This window comes from Eulemur rufifrons, chromosome 7 (genome assembly GCF_041146395.1).
Source record: "Eulemur rufifrons isolate Redbay chromosome 7, OSU_ERuf_1, whole genome shotgun sequence".
Classification (NCBI taxonomy): Eukaryota; Metazoa; Chordata; class Mammalia; order Primates; family Lemuridae; genus Eulemur; species Eulemur rufifrons.
Window position 1 is genome coordinate 229,919,561 of NC_090989.1, and position 20,814 is coordinate 229,940,374.

The following is a 20,814-nucleotide window of genomic DNA, read 5'->3' on the forward strand; positions in this document are numbered from 1 at the left end:
CTGGGGCCGGGCATCTGGGGATTCACTTGTTCTCTAGCAACTGGTAAAATCAGGTGTGACTCTAGGAGAAGCTCGTGTCAGGTTTCAGCTTGACAGTGGGCCACTGCCAGCCCTGCCAGTGTAACTAATGTGAGCTCTCACCTCCACTTTCTATGAAGTAAGTTGCTTACTGTTCACTATAGAATAGGTAGTAGGTGGTCCCTGCCTGTTGCTAAGTTCCTACATTAACACAGTGAAGCAAATCCTCAGCTGTATCTAAAGATGGTTCTGTCTCCCCAGTCCACTTACCAAACAGGACCACTACATCTGAGGTGAACTCATGAGTCAGATAGAAAAAAATTAGCTTTTTCTCAGTATCTACTGCAGCATATTTGTTATACTTCTACAGACATTTAAGTGAATAAGACCTTAAATCTGCTGGGAAACTGCTTTCCACCATTTCCCACTGTATTATATGTTTGTAGTTAAAAACCCATGAGAAATAAAAGTACACGTGAACAAACAGACTTGTAGAAAGTTAAATACTTGTGACACTTTTATGAGTCTGCATGTGCATTTGTGCTGTAAGAGCAATTATTTCTTCAAGAAGCCCCAGGGGGTTAGGTTTTCTGGGTAGAGGATTTTTGCCTAGGTCTTGTAATTTTACAAAGAAAGCTTTTATTATCACAAGGCAATTTAGATGAGTGACTTCTGCATAAGTTTGATAAAAGAATAATAGTTTGTATTAATTTATTTACTCCAACCCCTGTAGAAATTTTTATAAGATAGATACTTTGGAAAAATACAATAATAATATCTGACAGGTTATTATTTCATAGAGAAATAACAAAGTTGAAAAGGTGAAAGAGTCATTCAATACAAGTGGAAATGTGTTTTTTGAACTGTTCATTGGCTAAGTTACTTAGTTTGGTTTCTTCACCTGTTCTGCCTTGCTGGCTCTGTGAGCTTCTACAGACATTACTGTATTTGGATGTATACCCTCCATTAACATCACTGTGTAGATGGAGAACCCGGTCAAGAATTTTCCCAAGATGACATTTCTGCCCATAACTCATCTCATCAGACTTTGGGTGACCCTCCTTCGAGGTTGAACACAGGCAGCCGTGCCAGGTCTGGTAGGAGAATGCAAACAGAGGGATCTTCCCTCATTCTGCCACTCAGAACTCCTTCCCTCTGAGCTCTTGCCGTGGAAGTTAACTGCTCTCTGTTCTTTGTCAAAAACTCAATGGGGAGAAACAGGTATTTGAGAATTTGGTATATAGCCTACTCCTAGTATTTCAGTTAGATGCCTGTGTCAGGCTAAGTCCCAAAAGATTACCCATTTTAGCCTTCATAACTTAACCCTTCACGAGATGCCTTCACTGACTTTACTTTCACTACTGTTCTTTTATTGACAGTATATACAAGCACCCTATAAATAGCATTGTTGTCATTTTTATAAGGCTGTTGTTAAAAGGTTGACTGTTGTGCTTTTAAATATTCCAGATAAAATTTTTATATTGCCATCAAGAAAAAATTGTTGTTAGAAGATGGAAAAAAATTATAATTTTCTTTCACTAAACTCTAGTAAGAATTTAACAATTCCTTCAGTTTTGAGCATAGGCAGAGGTGGTATTTGCAGTTTTTGTGAGTCTGTCTACAATAGAAATCATATTACCATTTTAACAAAGATTTCAAAATATTTATACTCATCACAATTTTGAAATTAGGATATTAATAGTTATTAGAATTGCCTCTAGATATTACTACTTAATGCATTATTAAAGAAGCATATTTATTTTTCTAATATTATTTCAATATAATTGTTTTTATTTTTTTGTAACCTGGTGTGTTTATTTTATGCATATAAAAACATTGTTCTGAGTAGGGGCCTGCAGGCTTCACGGGGTAGCCAAGGGGTCTGTGGCACCGAACATTCTACTCTCTAGTGGCCTTCCTGAGTTTTGTGAATATGGGCTTCCTGGCAGCCTCAGGCCTGGTTCAGATATTTTCCTGTGTGCTTCCTTCCCTGGAGGACCCTATCTTTCCCTCATCTGAGCTGTTGTAATATCTCACATTATGATCATCCATGTCTGTCTACCCTACTAGTCTGTGAGCTATTATAGAGAAGGGACTCTCTCATTCTTTTATTTTTGGCACCTAAGTATGTGCCTTATTTGTAATGAGCACTTAGTAATTGCTTATTTAAATGCCACTCTTTTCACTCCAGATCCATCCTTGTATTGCTCTTTCTCTTTGCATTAATTGACAGCTGGTTCTTGGCACTGGGGCTCAGAGTTCACTGCTATAGCGTGTTCATCAGGTAAGCAATGATGATTTTCTCATCGGGTTTTGTCAAAGCTGGCTTTAAATTTTGGAATCAGCCCATCAGATGTTCGTGTGTTTTTGATAAGCCAGTCCAGATATTAGGAACATCTTTTCCTTCTTCTTCAGGTTATAATCCTTGGTAATTAGCCGTATATTCTCTGAAGTTTGACCATTTATTTCAACATTGGTAGAGCCTTAGGAAAGTTAAGAGAGCTTTGTAAGAAGGGCCTGTTTAATTTCCAGCCTACACCTGATTAAACGCCACATAGTATCAGTGAAGAGAAAACTCTTCTACATTTGGACAACTGAATCTTATTATTGGTTCTGTCCCTTAGAGGTGGCTTAGTGTGATGGGAAGGACAGTAATAGTAATGAATTCCCAAAAAACTTGATGAGATTTTCTTTTCCTTAATATAATATTTCGTTATTCCCAAACCTGAAGATAAAATCTGTTTATTTGATTGAAACATGTCCTAGGAGTCAATGGTGATTATTAAGAACAAAGTGAGGTGCATTTTTGTTACATCACATTTGCCCTAAATATGAGCTATGGCTAAGTCAGATGAAATTTTATAACCCAATTTATGTATCATTCCTCTTTACAAAATGCTCATTTTCTCAAGTCTTTCTTACATCATATTACTGAACTGAAGGATAAATGTTGAAGATGATCTTTTGTTACTAAATAGTTTGGTCAGCTTTTTTTGTAGCATCCCAATTAAATAGTTCTGACTATACATGGATTGATTGTTATTTAAGGAATTTTTAAAACTTGCAAGGACTCTTCTATTTTATTATATACAGTGCTTTCAGTAATTATTAAAGAAATACATAATCAATGGAAAATACAGAGAAGTAAAGAAGAAAATAAATCCCATTAGCCAGTTATTAATATATATTGGTAACATTTTAGTATATTTTTTTCTCAGTATTCCTTTTATCTAGGCATATATACCTGTGTTAATAACAAACCATCACAAAACTTAGTGGAGTAAGCCAGTGATAACTATTTAATGATTCTGTGGATCATCAATTTGGGCTCGGCTTGGCTGTGCTGCCTCATGCATTGTGGTCAGCTGCCGAACAGCTCGCCTGGTCTTGACTGGGCTCTCACATGTGTAGGGCCTGTGGTCGGTGTGCTCTCTCCTCTGCCACAAACTTGGGTTTGCTCACGCTGCGGATTCTAAGGCCCCTGGAGAGAAAGCAGAAATCTACAAGGCCTCTTGAACAAAAGGCTTGGAATTGGTATACCATTATTTCTGCTGTATTCTTATAGCCAAAGCAAGCTAAGCCACAGTCTAGCCCAGATTCAAAAGGTAGGAAATAAATTTCAGGCTTTGATGTGGCAAACTGCAAAGTCACATTGCAAAGAATGTGGAGACAAGGAGTGAAGATTTCTAAGCAGTTTTGCAATTTACCGCTGTGTGTGTGCGTGCACGCATCTGTGTATATATGTGAAACTTAAGAGCATAGACAATTATACATTCTACATTTTCATCACCAGATATGCTCCAAATCCAAGTTGCTAATCCAGCTCTTGGTATATTGGGGAAATTAAATAAATTCTTTTTTTTTTTTTTTTTTTTTTTTTGAGACAGAGTGTCGCTTTGTTGCCCAGGCTAGAGTGAGTGCCGTGGCGTCAGCCTAGCTCACAGCAACCTCAAACGCCTGGGCTTAAGCAATCCTACTGCCTCAGCCTCCCGAGTAGCTGGGACTACAGGCATGCGCCACCATGCCCGGCTAATTTTTTTTTTTTTTTTTTATATATATATTTTAGTTGGCCAGATAACTTCTTTCTATTTTTAGTAGAGACGAGGTCTCGCTCATTGCTCAGGCTGGTCTCGAACTCCTGACCTTGAGCGATCCACCCGCCTCGGCCTCCCAGAGTGCTAGGATTACAGGCGTGAGCCACCGCGCCCGGCCTAAATAAATTCTTATATGGGAAGTGTGTCAACAGGTATCTAGAACAGAGGAGGTATTCAATAAATGGAAGTTAAAAAAGAAAAAGTATAACTTCTTTAGGCAACTCCTTGCTTGAATTCCATTAGTCCTGCTTCTTGGTTGGTTTTATTTCTTCTCTGATTTCCTTCCATGTTTCCTTCTCCTGGTTGACAGTACCAAGCACTCATGGTATTGCTCTAGACCACCTCTGGACCACCTCTCACCGGCCCTAGGAGCTTGGAAAGTCACTTGACTTTGTATCTCAGTTACGTCATCTATTTATTCAAAAGGACAACTACCTCACACCATTATCAGGAGAATTGAATAAACTCATATATGTGGGCATATATTGAAAACTCTAGCTATGTTATTGTTTCCCAGGAGCTCTTTATGCATTTGTGGAATGTCTGTAACATTTTCTTACTTAACATCTTTACATCCCCATTGTCTCTGATTGGCTCTAGCATTTCTTTAAATGAAGTATGTGTTTATTTCAGCCACTGTTTGTTTGTTTCTGCTTAGTTCATGTTAAGGAAAAGTCAACTTTCACAGCCTTAGCTTGTGCACTAACCTTCAAAACACCACAGCCATTTCTTTAATCTGATGGAGTCCCTGGTATAACGTCTGTCTTCTCTGATCAGAAATGACGTTCTTAACATCAATAGATTCTTAGGCTTTTCTGACAGGAAATATTTTTGAGGATGTATTATCAGTTATGAAGTATGCTTGTCAATAAATTTTTCCTGCAAAAATAAATCAGAATCCTATCAAAAGAGCATTATGAAAGAATCTGTTTTCCTTAGTATTCTTCATGAAACGGTCATGCTTGAAGCTTATAATAATTTCTATTTAGATGAAGGTTATATATTTAACTTGTGTGCTGGCCATCTTTCTAACCAGCCAATCTGCATACATTTCATGTCCTAAGCAGGAAGAAAATGGTTGTGATCTAGAGTCAGCCTTTTCCTTGCAAAGCCTGTGTCAGCTTTCTTTTCCCTGACTGGCCTCTTCTACTTTCCAGACCCTGTGAATTTCACCATAAACTGTCTTTATTTTCTTCCCCTACTCATACGCATGCCCACCCACCCAAAGAAAGAGAAACATCTTTCTAAAATGTCCCTTTGCTTCTCTTTATCCTTTACCGGACATTGAATGAATAGTATCACTCCTCTTCCATTTTGAACATGCATCTGTGCCTATGCTCAGAGTTCATTCACTAGCTCACTCACCCCCTCATTTATCCATTCATTCACTCATTCCTTGTTCATCGGGCAGCAGCAGTGTTACAGACACTGGGCTTGGTGCTGCAGATAGAAAGACAAGCCCTGTCACTGGCTCGTGGATTTAACCTGTCGTAGAGGGACAGTAAATGAAAAGGTCATGAGGGTGAGAGTTGTAATCAAAGGCCTTGGGAGCCCTGGGGATGAGGGGAGGACACCACATTATGCCGTCCCTCCTAGGGACCATAGCTGTGCTCCCAAGTTTGACAAGCGTCTGAGGCTGCTGGAGTGGATGCGGTGAAGCGCAGGTGCCTGGATTGCTTCTCCAGTGGTGACTTGGGGCTGGAGTGGGCCTCGTCTGTGTGAAGTCAGGGTGTTGCCCAGTCATACATGCCAGTTACTGAGGTGCAACAGGAAAGAGTGGTTTATTAACCTGGGGCTGAGTTCTCAGATGTGCTCTCCGTTTCTTAAAATGAAGCCAGTTAAGATTTGTTGAGAACCTCCTGCCCGTGAGTCCAGGTATTCTACGTACTTCATCGTATTTTACAGCAAACCTTTGCTGTATTAGCCCTTCCACAGATGAGCAAACTGAAGCTGACAAAGGTTAAGTAACATCCCTAAGATCACACGGCTAGTAAGAATCAGAGCTTAGAATTCAAATCCAAACCATATTGTCTTCTTTGAGGACAATTTTTGTTAAAATTCAAATTCTAATGAAATATACACTAAAGAACTACTATCATGGTAGAATACAGTACTTGTAATTCTGCCCATGCGTGTTTTTTAGTTGGAGAGAGAGAGGCAACATCTGCAGGGAAGTTCTGCTAAGATGAAGCCCTGTTTGTCCCCCTGTCGGAATCAGTTGGGCCACTGATTGTGCCACATACATTGTGACTGTGAACTCCTGGAGGTACTTGTGACCTGTACAACCTTCAGTAGCTGTCATGGGCCCGGTTTTGGAGCTACATAACTCTGCATACTGTGCCTTCACTCATATTAACTATTACATCTGAGTTCTTTCACTCTGAAAGGTTAGATTTATTTCAAGGGAATGGTTGGGAGAATAAAGTAGGAAACTGGATAATTATTTTAGCATATGTAATATACTGTTGCCTAGCTGTTAAAGATTTTTACTTCAAACATAGTGCATTTAAATCACTATGGGCTGCTTACTGTTGTGCTTTGTCAAAATGTTCACACACCTAACTACACCTAAAGGTACAGAAAATTTTCCCAACCAACTCAGCAGTCATTGGGGAATGATTTCAAGGAGGAAAGCGTTCTTTTTTTTTTGTTAGGCATGTGGAAAACTAGATGACAGAGCTCACTCTATAAGTAAGAGCCCCTTAGAACATGTTTGTTGGGAGGGGCTTGCCCCATCCATAACACGAGCGTCCTTGTCCTCCGTTCGTTGCTGCAGGCTCTCATCTCCCACCTGTACTGTTGCAGTAAGCTCCACCCTCTAGCCCCTTCTCTGCCTGTGGTCATACGGACCTGGATCCCTTGTCTTCTGCCCCTAAACCCCTCAGTGGCTTCCTTGGGCTTATGGGATCACAGACTCTCTAGGATGGCATAGGAACTGCCCTCCTTGGCAGGGCACCCCTGCTCACGCCTGTAATCCCAGCACTCTGGGAAGCTGAGGCGGGAGGATCCTTGAGGTCAGGAGTTCCAGACCAGCCTGAACAAGGGTGAGACCCCGTCTCTACTAAAAGTAGAAAAAATTAGCTGGGTGTGGTGGTGTGTGCCTATAGTCCCAGCTACTTGGGAGGCTGAGGCAGGAGGATCTCTTGAGCCCAGGAGTTTGAAGTTGCAGTAAGCTAGGCTGATGCCATGGCACTCTAGCACAGGTAACAGAGCAAGATTTGGTCTCCAAAAAAAACCAAAAAAAAACCTGCCCTCCCCAAGCCCACAGTAGCCTGACCCCTGGGCCCTTGCTGTTTCTACAGTTTCTCCTACCTTCCACACAATAGCCAGAGCTCTTACAGTTCCCACCCAGAAGGGGCTGTTAGCTCTTACAGTTCCCACCCAGAAGGGGCTGTTTCCTGCCTCTGGGCCTTTGCTCATGCCCATCACTGCGCTGTGTTGACCTCCTGCCTTGATTCTGCCAGTTGCACACCCAGGAATGCAGAGTCCTGCTGTAGATGGTATGTTGGGAAGTGTCCAGTGTCCCATCAGTCTTCTGTCTTGCCACCTGTGAGATGACTTTGTAGCACATACCTTTGTGGGCCTGTTCCAGGAAACAGGAATCCATTCTAAGTGATTTTTGTGTATTTGAATCTCTAACACCAGGTCAGGTACTTGGTGCCCACCGTCTAGCTACAAATGACTGTCGAAATTAATGAATGAATGAATGACTCTCTGGGAATGTCTTCTTTAGGTTTCCAGAATAAAAAAGAACACAGCACATTATCTGCAAGGTATTTTAGCTTTTTTGAAATTTAGGAGGAAAAAGTAAAACTTCTGATTGACTTGTGAATCTGAATGATGACAAAACTGTATTTCCCAGTAGCATTCTAAATATCCTTGCAAGAAAATACTGGGGTTTAATGAATCCTAGCTTTCTGTAGGTAGAGATCAGTCCAATAGGTCAGACTGGTCAGACTCATGTACATATATGAATATATTTATACACACACGATAGATGAATCTGGGTAAAGGGTCAAAAGGCATATGAATGTTGTGTATATACTATTTGTATTTTTGCAACTTTTCTGTAAGTTTGAAATTATTCTTCAGTATTAAGTTAAAAGTCTTTTTAAAATTTCAGCCAAACCAATGGTTGTTTTCTAAATAAATATTTCTTTTATTTTGCATTCTTTCTTTTCCTTTCCTCTCTCTTATTCCTTTTCTTCCCTTTCTGTCTGTCTCCTCTTTTAGAAGTCCAAGGCTTGTGAGAAGGCCATCTCCGTGGGCCAGACAGTCATCACGAAACATCGGAACACCCGGTACTACAGCTGCAGAGTGATGGCTGTGACATCGCAGACCTTCTATGAGGTCATGTTTGACGATGGCTCCTTCAGCAGAGACACGTTTCCTGAGGACATCGTGGTGAGTAGGTTTCCGTGGGTGCCTGCTACCCAGTGCACTTTTTGTAAAAATCAAAGTAGCTGAATCCTTTAGGAAAAAAAAAAAATATTTTTTTGTGTTTTTGAGTAGCTCATTCATTTGATACACAGCCTTCATCATTCTAAATAATATCCAGGTGAACTTTAGCTGGTCTTCTCAAATTCTTTTGAGTGAGAAATGCTATTTGGCCAAGAAACGTAAATGCTGTCTTAATTTGTTTGTGCTGCTACAACAAAATATCTGAGACTGGGTAATTTATAAAGAACAGAAATTTATTTCTTACAGTCATGGCGGATGGGAAGTTCAAGATCTAGGCACTGGCACTTGTTCTGTTGAGGACCTTCTTGCTGTGTCCTCACGTGGCAAGCTAGCTGAATGCGGGGTGTGGCCTCTTTCAGAGGGGCCTTGGTCCCATTCTTGAGGGAGTAGCTCTCATGCCCTAATCACCTCTTAAAGGCCCTGCTTCTTAATACTGTCACATTGGCAACACCTGAATTTTGGAGGGCACACATTCAACCTATAGCATATGCAAATTCACCTTTTCTGTTATAAGGTGATGGCAAATTTGAATTCCTTTATGACTTGTTTTTCTTTATGCTTAGCCAGAGATTGTAGCTTTTATTAATCTGACTTGACGGTGTGTTTAAATCTGTATATGTTTCACATGTAGTAACAAAAATCACAGAGGAAAAAGGCTGTGGCATTTACCGAGTTTCTTAGTTGTGGCCCAGACTAGGACACTGTGTGTGTGTGTGTGTGTGTGTGTGTGTGTGTGTGTGTTGGTCTCCATCTTCTCCTTCCTCTGTCCCCTCATTGAACGCCTTGGGGCTTATTCAGAGGAACTAGTGAATGTGTATCAGGGTGATGACTTCCTTTGTTTCAGGGCTTGCTTTTTAGCAGGGTGTTTTCACAAGAAGAGTACTTTCAACAGAGGGCTTTTTAACACTGAAATCAAATCCCATAACTGAGATCAGGGTTAGTCTGACAGTGATGCCGTTATCCCTTCTCCTTTCAGCGGGCATGTCAGTTTGGGGAGCTGAGCTTTAATAATGCAGTTGTCATTGCTGTCTTGCCTGAAGTCTCTGTTGATGCTTTGCTTTTGTTTGTACTTGGAAAGATGTTTCTTAGTGACTTCTTAATGGTAATAATTGTGCATTATGTACAATCGAAAATTAAATGTAACCTCAAGAGATTGCTCAAAAATATTTCTAGGATTTTGGTCTCTTGGGGTTGAAAAAATATAGATTCAGTTAGCTTTGTTATGTGTACTTCTCTGTGATGTTAAGAATGACAAGTATGTAAACAAAAATGACCTAATTTGAAAGATTTTAAAGCAATTGAATTTAAACAAATAAAAAAATCCCAGAACTTGCTCATAAACCAAAATAGTAAGTTGTGTTACCTGGCAGGATTCTAGCTGGAGCGTCACTTTCCTGCATTGCCATTGTTACTCATAAACAGCATCCCTTAGGTGACTGCTCCCCTTGCTAGACTTTGTCCTCCCTTCAAGCACTCAGTCCACATTCACTGGGTGCCACACATCACACTGGCTGCTGAGAAAGGCAACCAGAAAGACGATGTAATCTCTGCTCAGTCTTGGGTGGAGGTAGGCTGGAAAATGGGTGCTTTCTGTACATGAACCACAGCAGCCTGCTACCTACTGGGTCTGGAAGAATTAGTAAAAGCCTCCAGGGTTAGTAAGAACTGACACTTACCAACATTTACCGTGTGCCAGGGACTGCTCCAAGAACTGGACCCAGGAGCTTAGTGCATCCTGGCAACCTTTGTACTATAAACACTATTGGTTTTCACATTTTGCTTCTGAGGAAACCGAGGCACAAAGTGGTGACTAACTGTCCCAAGGTCACATACCCAGAATAAGGTTTGACCTCATATCTGAGCACCCTGTGTCCCAGGCAAGCTGATACAGAAGTAACCACCAAAAATACACTGTCCTGGATACTAGGTCTGTGAACTGTAGATGACTCTTTACCTTGTGGAGGCAGAAGCTCTGGCTCTATGGCAGAGCGTATTTGCCTTTTCCCTCCAGCAGCCGCAGTGTGTTAGTGGGTTTGTGGTCCTCTGCAGATCCACTGTGTTAGCAGCACAGTTTGTTTGTCATCATCTGGCTCCCTAAAATCCAAGGTCATGGGTTGAAAAGGTAAGCTTCTAAAATTTAAACTATTAACAAGTATGGAGAGTCTGTGTTTCTTGCTAAAATTAGTGAAAGCTATGTGATTAAATGCTTTTGTAGTATGTCAGTAAGACTTTAGTTTGATATATAGAAATTTGATGTTAAATTTTAAGATATATTGTATGTGTATAATTGTTTTATAAATATTTCCATGTATGATAGTATGTAAATATGTTTATACCATACATCATTATTTAAGCCATGGGGCTTCATTGCTACTATCTTTCCACTTCCACCTTTGATATTTGTCCAGATCAGAACAGTCATCTGGGAGATGGGGGCCCTGCTCAGTATCCTAATTGGGAGTTTCATCAGGACATAAGATAAAGTGTAATCAGGTCCATGTCTGTCTCAGTGTTTTGCAGATCATGGCAGAATGATTATTTATGGCAACACTAAATACCTTCCACATTCCTAAAGAAATCTTGTTTTCCATACCTGATATACCTGTAGCATCAGAAACTGGTCGTGAAAATGATTTTTCTTCTGTTTGTCCGAAAACTCTCTAATCTACACAATGTGCATGTCAGGTGTGAGTACCGCTGGGAAAAATCATTCATCAGATGTGGTGTGATGGTTAATGAAGACCTAGTTTCTCTAAGCCTCGGGTACTTGTTAACTAGAACTGCTGTAAGGGTACAGTGCAATTTCAGTTTTCTAACTATGAAAATCAAATTTAGGATATCAAGTTTAATCATCCCAAGCTATTTATTTATATATGACATAAATATAGCCCCTTATGAGGCCTGATAGTTTTGTAAAGAAAGTTACATTCCCTTATTTATAGAGTCGATGATTACAAATCATTTCATAAACCCAACAGATGAGAAACCCTTTAATGCAGGCTGGCCTATGCATGTTTGAGAATAAATTTGGCAAGCATTAAAATGCTTATGTTAGGATTATGTGACTGGAGAGAGTATTTGGAGCAGTAGGGAGAAACATTCTTTGTGCTACCAGGAAATTTCTTTCCTTACGTAAGTACTTCATTTCTGTGATAACCAGAAAAATGTCCAAAAAATTCTGTCTCAATGATGCACCTGCAGAATGTGTGTATCAGCCCAGTTAAACTCAGCGTGCAATCTGTAGCTGTCAAGGGAAGTAATAAAAGATGTATTGCTACACACCTCCGTCTGTCAGTCCGTGAAATTGCGACATGCTCCTGATGAATTTTTTTGTCTTCCACTATTTTCATGGGAATGAAAGTTGCCCACTCAAAAGCACTTAATGAACATGGAGATTCGAGGGCCCCCCTTAGCCTCTGCCAAAACCTGGGATCCTCTAGCATGCCCATGTTGACAATACCGTGATGACCGCTTCCTTTCATCTGAACTCTGAGCTCATTTTGAGAGAGGAGGATGGTGTGGTGGCACTTGAGCATTCTAGGGTGGGCACTTAACATTCACCATTGGGAGTGAGCAGAGAAACAGGACCATTTAGAAATTAGACAGCAAGATTCCATCACTGGAATTTCCATGAGGACTGGTCACATTTTTCAGCCTCTGTTGAAATGTGAAAGAAGCATGAAACAATACTGGTCAGGATTCCGGGGGTGAATAGTCACGGCCTGTAGTTCTGAGGGCTTTACATGCAAACTAAGGTTCTTAGAGCTAATTTTTTTCCCTCAGATATATGCAATTTGCTTAAAGTTTCTAGCCTCAGCTTTTTCCCCCACTAAAAATGGAAGAATAATTTCCAACCTTCAAGGGTTATTGAAAGGACTAAGAGAACTAAATGCCTGACACATAGTAGGCCCCAAATCAAATTTTTTGGGATGTTAACTTAAGCTTGTAGAATTTTTTTTTTTCCCTTTTTCCTCCCCATCTAGTTTATATACTTTTCTGGTCTTGATGAAATTTGTGTCCTCAGAGCTTTGTTCCTCTCCTGTCAGGTTAAATGGGAACCTGTACTTGTGAGATTTCACTGGGTCCGCTAATTGTTCCCACTTGCTGTAAAGTAGTTTTGGCGTCTTTTTGACTTTACATTGTAATAGTCTAGTTCCTTACATTTATGCTTGTATTTTTCTGAGTGTTAAAAGCATTATTTCAGTGGCTTTTTTTTTTTTTTTTTTTTTTTTGTTGAGACAGAGTCTCACTTTGTTGCCCAGGCTAGAGTGAGTGCCGTGGCGTCAGCTTAGCTCACAGCAACCTCAGACTCCTGGGCTTAAGCGATCCTACTGCCTCAGCCTCCCAAGTAGCTGGGACTACAGGCATGCGCCACTATGCCCGGCTAATTTTTTCTATATAGATTTTTAGTTGTCCATATAATGTCTTTCTATTTTTAGTAGAGACGGGGTCTCGCTCAGGCTGGTCTCGAACTCCTGACCTTGAGCAATCCACCCGCCTCGGCCTCCCAGAGTGCTAGGATTACAGGCGTGAGCCACCGCGCCCGGCCTTCAGTGGCTTTTTATAAGAACCCCTGCTCCAAAGTGAGTTCATAGTCATTTCACACAGGTAATACTTGAAAAGTCACAAAATACTATGATTTGCCTAAGTTTCCCTCCCCAAGTACAGATTTGACAGGTCAGCCGTGCGTGTTCCGTTGCGTGTTGCCTTCGGAAGTCTACTCTTGGTGGTCGAGGAGAAGACATCGTGCCTCCCTGAGGGTCAGACACAGAATCCACGGACATGGTGTGGGAAGCTTCTTGGTGCTCAGCACCCTGGAAGCCCCCTACTTGACAAGCCTAGGTGTGTGGGGTGATCTGGGAGGTCCAGAGGCAAAACATCCAAGTGGTTTTGAGAAAATAAGAAAAAATTAATTCCCAGAAACATTCTTTACTATGGGATCCTGGGAAACATTTTTATATGCCTCCCAGTGCCTTGATTTCGAGGTGCTCTGGATTTTCATGCTGGGTGGCCATGCAGACATGGCAGCGGCAGGTACCTCTGCCAGTGAGGCCGCCTCGGCTTTGGAGGGTCACGTCCAGTCCCTGCCCATTTGTGTTAAGTTTGATGTCCTTTACCTCCAACCTTCTCCTCCCGTTAGGCTATTCTGGTTCTTCCAGAATGAATGGACATTTGCCAGAGAAGGCTTTGGAAACATTTTTGGTTTAGAGTCCCTCAGGTGTGGCCCACGTGACGTTTAACTGTTCAGGGTGGAGCCCTTGCTTCTCTGTGGAGCTGGGAAGCTGTGAGATGGAAGGCTTTGCCCAATTCCAGTTGATTTTACTTCTGTAGGAAACATATATCCAAAAAATACCTATTATTACTTTGATTTTAATCATTATTCAATTTAAAATTTACTCTTCTAAGCCTTCAAATTAATCTGACAAAATTTATTTATAAACCTAATAATTTTTGCATAAAAATAAACTCATTTGTTTCTTGATTAATGTTCATATAATGCATAACTTTAACAGATCAAATCCTAAATTTTTATATTTAAGTAACCATATTTCTTTGAGCATCTTAACTATGATTATAAATTTAATATATACATTTTTCACAAATGTCACAATTTTTCTACGTACATTATGCTCATAACTTTAATAAATCAGACATTAGTTTAGTACTTCAAATTCTCCTAAGTATTTCAGACATCTTCAAAAACAATACATAAAGCCATATAATATTTACAAAACACATATCTGTACCTTTATAAACACAATTTATGTACAATTAATAGATAAGTAGATAGAAAGACATTACCCAACCAAGAGGGAACAATATTACCATATTTTATGCTAGGAGTATACTAAGGAAAAATTATCAAAGAAACTCAAGGCCATTTGAGAGGCATGGAATCTGGTTATACCTCTGAAGGCTAACCCCACAGTTGTTGGACAGGGGCTCCGAATTAAGGTCAGCTTTTGTCCAGTGCCTCAACTGTCTAAACAACTGTGTCCTTCACTGAGGCCCTAACCAATCTTCTGAGCTTTATTGACTGTTTCTCACGTTCGTGGAGGTGGCTACTTTCCAGATCCTGGAGTTTTATTACCTTTTGTGTACTTCGTGTGGCTTTTTGCATTAGGTCCTGGGGCATACTAATGGAATATTGAAGCCCTTATTTGAGTTGCAGTTGTAACTTTTTCCTCTTTTATAAATTGTATGTATCTCACTGATCACAATTCTGTAGGTGTCACGTTGACAATTTCCATTTATCACTGTTGATCCTCTGAAGAAAAGTATGTCATTGCCCTGATGTTCCATGCAGGAGATTAACTAGTTGCCGTGAAGACATACTGTCAGTTATGTTTTTCTTCAGATATATACCTCCCTCACTTGACAGTATTTCTCTTATTTCTCTTTTGGTAATTATCTCAAAGTGATTGGTTTTGGGAACTTATTCCCAGGGGACAGGTTCCTGGCATTTCTTTCCTATCATTTTCTTTCCAAGAGGATTCAGGAATAGCAACTCATCTTCAATCTAACAAAATCAAAATAGCTACCTTGAACTTGAGGGCAGTGTTATTAATTTCCAGGACTTCATCTTCTTAGTGCAGAGCTTAAACCCAATTGTGGGTAGCAGGAATCATGAACCAAATCTGCCCTGTGTTTTGGGAACATCCAATGATAACATCCTTTCTGAGCTGTGTATGTAACACTGTGTTAGGCATCAGGGGTGATGCAAAGATGTGTACACATAGGTACAGGAGTGACCTATGTGTTCTAAAGGCAAAATAAAATACCTAAAAGTTTGAAAGACTGAGAAAAACGTTGTTTCTAGAAACAATTTATACTGTGAGATCTTCAGAAGCAATTTTGGATCCTGTTGGTGTCTAGATTTTGAGTTGCCCTGGATTTTCAAGTCAGGTGGCCATGCAGACGTGACCACCTCTGTCAGTGAGGCCACCTTGGCTTTGGGAAGTCACGCCCCATCCCTGGCCATTTAGTTATGCTGCTACACATCGATGCCCTTTGCACCTCCTCACCCCCATTAGGAGCTGATCTGAAAGATTTTACAAGAAAAACACCCAATGAAGGTTATTGATAGTAAGTTCAGAGGCAGAAGCAATTGTGTTAGACCATAATGTTTAAGGAAGTCACATTGAGGGAGAGAGATGTGAGCTGGATTACTGACTTATAAGAGTTCTTTATATATTCTAGATACAAGCCTTTAGTCGGATGCTTTACAATTTTATTCTCCCAGTCTGAATAATGTTCCATTGTACAGTATGAATATAATATATTTTGTTTATCCATTTACCAGTTGATGGACATTTGGATTATTTCCAACATTTGCTTTCAAGTCTTTGTGTAGACATGTGTTTTCATTTCTCTTGGGTAAATACCTAGGAGTGAGATTACTGAGTTATATGGTAAGTGTATATTTAACTTAATAAGAAACTGCCAAACTGTTTTCCAAAGTGTCTGTACCACTTTGTATTCCCACCAGCAATGTTGGAGGTTACAGTTTCTCCACATCCTTGCTAACACACGTATTGTCAGTCATTTCGATAATAGCCATTCTTGTGGGTATATAGTGGTATCTCAGTGTGATTTTAATTTATATTTCCCTAATGACTTATGATTTCGAGCATCTTTTAAATGCTTATTAGCTATTCATGTATCTTCTTTGGTTGAAAGCCAATTTGAATCATTAAAATATTTTTAATTTTATTTATTAAGTTGCCTTATATTGAGTCAAAATATGTTTTTTATAGTCTATACATGAATCTTTTATCAGATATATGATTTACCAATATTTTCTCTAAGTTTGTGTCTTGCCTTTTCACTTTCTTAATAGTGTCTGAAGAGCAAAGGTTATAAATTTTGATGAAGCTGAATTTATCAACTTGTTCTTTATGGATCATGCTTTTGGGGTCATATCTTAAGAAATCTTTGCCTGACTCAAGATCACCAAGATTTTGTCATATATTCTCTTACAAAAATTTTATAGTTTTAGGTCTTACATTTAGATCTATGATCCAGTTTGAATTAATTTTTGTATATGGTGTAAGGTCAGACCCTAAGTTCTGTACAGTGAAAAACAATGAAAATTTATTGAATTGTTGTAAGAGTTAAATGAATGTATCATCATAGTGCTGCACCTTACACATAGCAGATATTCAAAATAATGTGGTTCTTTTCTGATCCTTGACTTATTAGCTTTCTCAAAATTGCACTGCAGAAGGGGGAAATCCACATAGATTGTTTTATGTTAATATTCTGAACTTCTAAAAAGCTCTGTGGATGGCTCACTTGCAGATCTACTTAGTATCATAACTATTTTGGGAAGGTGTGTTGTATAAGTGTTCAAGATTTGATTTCAATGTTATAATTTCTATACCTTTGAAGAGAAAAGAATAGCAAATACCAGGTGAAACACTGGTTCTCTCTGCAATGAGCTCTTAAATATGATAAATGTGTTTAGACCTAAAAATACTTTGATTTTTTTTTTTTAGATCATTGTTTCCAGTATCATATTTCAAACTAGGGCATGCTTTGTTTTTCTAAAAAAATAAGGGAGGCTAAAAGGCGAGCATTTTTGTTGTTGTTGTTAGCAATGCAATGGAAATTAATGAAGAAGTGCTTACTTCAGGAAGAAATTGAACTCCAAATTTTCCATTTTAACTTGAATTTTCTGTCGTAGCACTTATCCCAGTTTGATAGACGATACCCACTAAACCTTGAACTTTTTAAAAACTAGGGCCATGTCTGAGTTACTGTTATGTACCTAGTTCTCAGTACGGGGCCTGACTTATACTAAGTGGATAATGAATAGTTGTTGAATTAAATACTAAATAATATTAGTAGCCATCACACATTCAGGTATTAAATTTATTATTTTATTTAATACCTTAGACAATTAGTATGTTTTTATTTTGAAATTCATAGTCAGTGTCAAGAATTGTTTAAAAAAATATTTGAGTTCACAGAGTTTCATGGCCTTCCCAGGTAAAGAATATTTGGTCGTTAGAGCAGGGTTGTGCTCCAGCAGGTAGTTCCTGGGAAAACCCAAGCCTTCAGTGTTTTAGCTTCCATGTGAGATTTCTTTAAACAAGATCTCTAGCCGTGAAAACATGTGAAACCATGGGTTCAGGTGAAGTGAATTCTTATGTGCTGTCCTACTGCTGTGAGAATGAGAAGTTTGTCCCCAGAGAGGGTTAATGGCCCCATGGCATTAATGCGCCTGCTGGCCCGTATCTGCCCAAGAACAGGATTGTTGGGAAAGTCTCCGTGGCCTTAGAGATTCACCTGTGAATATTTAGCACCAAATTATGAGTATCTGTGACATCATTTCTAAATGTCAGGGTAGGGCTGAATCAACTTCCATTAAATAGAAAATATATAAACATTATGAAAAATTCCTTATTCCTCCCAAGAAATACATGGCCAGATGTCACTTTTTTTTTCACATCATAGTATCAGAATGTCAGTGTTCATTATTGACCCTTCTATTGCTCTCCAAATTAAAATAGTACACTAGCTGTCTATGATGCAAGGTTTTAAAGCTTTAAATCTTTCCTTGTTCTTACTTCATTTTGATCTCAAACCTAGATACTATGACCCTGAGTGTGGTATAATCAGGTTGCTACATACATGTTTCAGAAATGCCTGAAACTTTCCAGAGTTGACCCTTCCCATAGCACATTTGTAAGTGTAGCTTTCTGCATGTAATTTCTGAAATACAGTATATAGCTAACGGCAAGAACTTCCTGAGGCGAATAGTCAACAGGGAGCTGCCTGTTTACATGCCATTTTACATTATCTTTCACCTCTTTCCAACCCAGGTGCTAACACACTGGGATATAGCACATAAATTTGTGACACATCCCAGAAGATATGGGGCCCATAAATCAATTAAAAGTTTATGTCCCTGTCTGACCATGGTGTTTGAATTATTTTGCTAATAGAGTGAACTTAGATTATTGTTTGATAGGTATATCCAGTAGAAGTAATACTATCTGCTTATTGATAAACAACACTACCTTCATTTTGGTCTTTCATTTGTGTTCCTTATTTGAAAGAGGTTAATTTTCATGGATGAGCGAGAACCAGTAATAAATCTTTTGCCTTTTGCATTATTAAACAAATTATATTTTGAGGTCAGAGTATATAGGCAAAGGGTGAAGAAGAATGATACAGGAAGTACGGAGAGAAAATGAAGTCAGAGTGTTTTTTTTCCCCTTCAATTTCTAATCTTTCCACAGTCAGAGCATATTCTATGCTAAGAAGTGTATGAAAAACTTGGAAGCTGTGGCCTGCTGTTATCTTTGTTGGTTGCCTATGTTTCTGCAAATTAATTGCTTTGCACCATTTGGTTTTCGCCCTCTATAAAATGGAGGATATGTTTGAAAGTCTTTTATGCTTTAGATGTTTTATCCAATAGTATGAAAGAACTTTATATTTGTACAATGTTTAAGTTCTTCTAAATGTTTTAATAGTATGTTATGTTGAATAATGGTATGTACATGGTTTTCAGATCAAAGTAGAGTTTTTTACCAGTAATCAAAGCTGGTATGATCTGTGCTAGAAAAAGATGCCTTTTGTAGATTCATGGCTAACAACTCAGGAAAAAGGGAAGAGTAGTTAAAATTATGCATACTTCCAGTAGTATAGATATAGGGTATATTCAGAGGTTATTGCTTTCAAAACATGCCTGATGTTTACCTTTTCTAGCCTTTAATTAAGAAAAATATGACCCAATGGTTTCTTTATGTGTTATATCATCTTTTTTTTTTTTTTTTGGAGTAACAGATAAAGCAACTTACCTGATTTACACCCTAAAAGAAAGTGAGTGGCACAAAACAAATCAGGCTGTAGTCCTTGTATTCTAAGCAGCCAACACCTGAAGCAATGTTGAAATAGAAACTGTAAGAGAACTATTAAAAGAATGTGAATGAGAGCGCCGTTGACATTAGATGATATTCTATAATGAATAAGATATATATGTATAGATAGCTAGATATCTATATCTATATATACAGAACACTGTCTCATCAGGCAACAAGCCTTAGACTAGGCTGCAAATAGCTATACCAGACCCTATAACTTTGCTTTTGCTGCTTCTTACTGGGTATTTTGTTCTCTGTTTCATCAAGGAATTTTGACATGATTTATGCATTACATATGAAATTTAATATGTCCTCACAGTTTAAAAATTCATTTCAAGATTAGTAAAACCTTTTTCCTATATTATTTACACTGGAACCCTATCCCATGTCATTAGTTATGTTTCTACAGGGTTTTATGTTTATTTTGTGTTGTGTTGTGCTTTGCTTTTGTCTTCGTTTGCATGAAGCTGGAAGGGCAAAAATCTAACCAATATCTAACAGTGAGTTCTCTTCCAGAGAAATCTAATGAGGATGGGGAAGCAGTATGTGTAGTGCTTAAGTCCTCTTTTTTCTCCAAGAATGAGGGGTTTGTAAAGATGTGTAAGATTGATGAAAGCCCTTCCTTTTGTAGACATAAAATTCCTACAGGGCCAGGCCTTTGAAAAGCCACATCTGGGTGCCTGCATGTGGTGATATATGGATTCTCTAGTCAAAAGAAATCTTACTCTTCAGTAAGTGAGAGCCTTAAAAAATTTTTTTTTTTTTACAGTGAGCATCTACTACATACCAGGCATTGTGCTGGGCCTTGGGAATATGATGGTGAGAAGTAAAATTGAAATGATTTTTGCTCTTACAGACTTTACAATCTAGTGAGACAGAATAACACACAACAGTCACACTAATGAAGACGTGCTTCAAATTGAGTTAAGTCTTGGGATGATAGGAATATGATTCTATAATAGCACATAACAAAAAAAATCCTTATCCAGATGAGGGATGAGGGCAACTTGAGTGAAGATTTGCAAGGTGAATTAACTGGACAAAGGGCAGAAGGAGAGTATTTCAAGAAAGGCAAGCACATCTGTTGGAGAAGTGGATGATGAGCTTAGAGAAGAAGGAAAGGATCAGACTAGGTAGGGCCTTGAAGGCCATGTTGTAGGGTTGAGTATTTTTTTGTTTTTGTTTTGTTTTTTAAGATACGGTCTTGCTACGTTGCCCAGGCTACAGTGCAGTGGCCATTCACAGACGTGATTATAGCTCACTGCAGCCTCGAACTGCTGGACTCAGGTGATCCTCCTGCCTCAGCTTCCTGAGTAGCTGGAACTACAGACATGTGCCACCATGCCTGGTTATCTGGTTATAGGGTTGAA

At 39.1% G+C, this 20,814-nt stretch overlaps 1 protein-coding gene across 2 annotated transcripts in view; it reads left to right on the top strand.

The window, feature by feature from the left end:
- KDM4C (lysine demethylase 4C) overlaps nt 1-20,814 on the top strand; it is a 355,559-nt gene that overhangs the window by 310,845 nt on the left and 23,900 nt on the right. For both annotated transcript variants that reach the window (XM_069476472.1, XM_069476471.1), the window contains one exon: nt 8,346-8,516. In XM_069476472.1, coding sequence (XP_069332573.1) covers nt 8,346-8,516 — 171 coding nt within the window. The remainder of the gene's footprint in view (nt 1-8,345; nt 8,517-20,814) is intronic.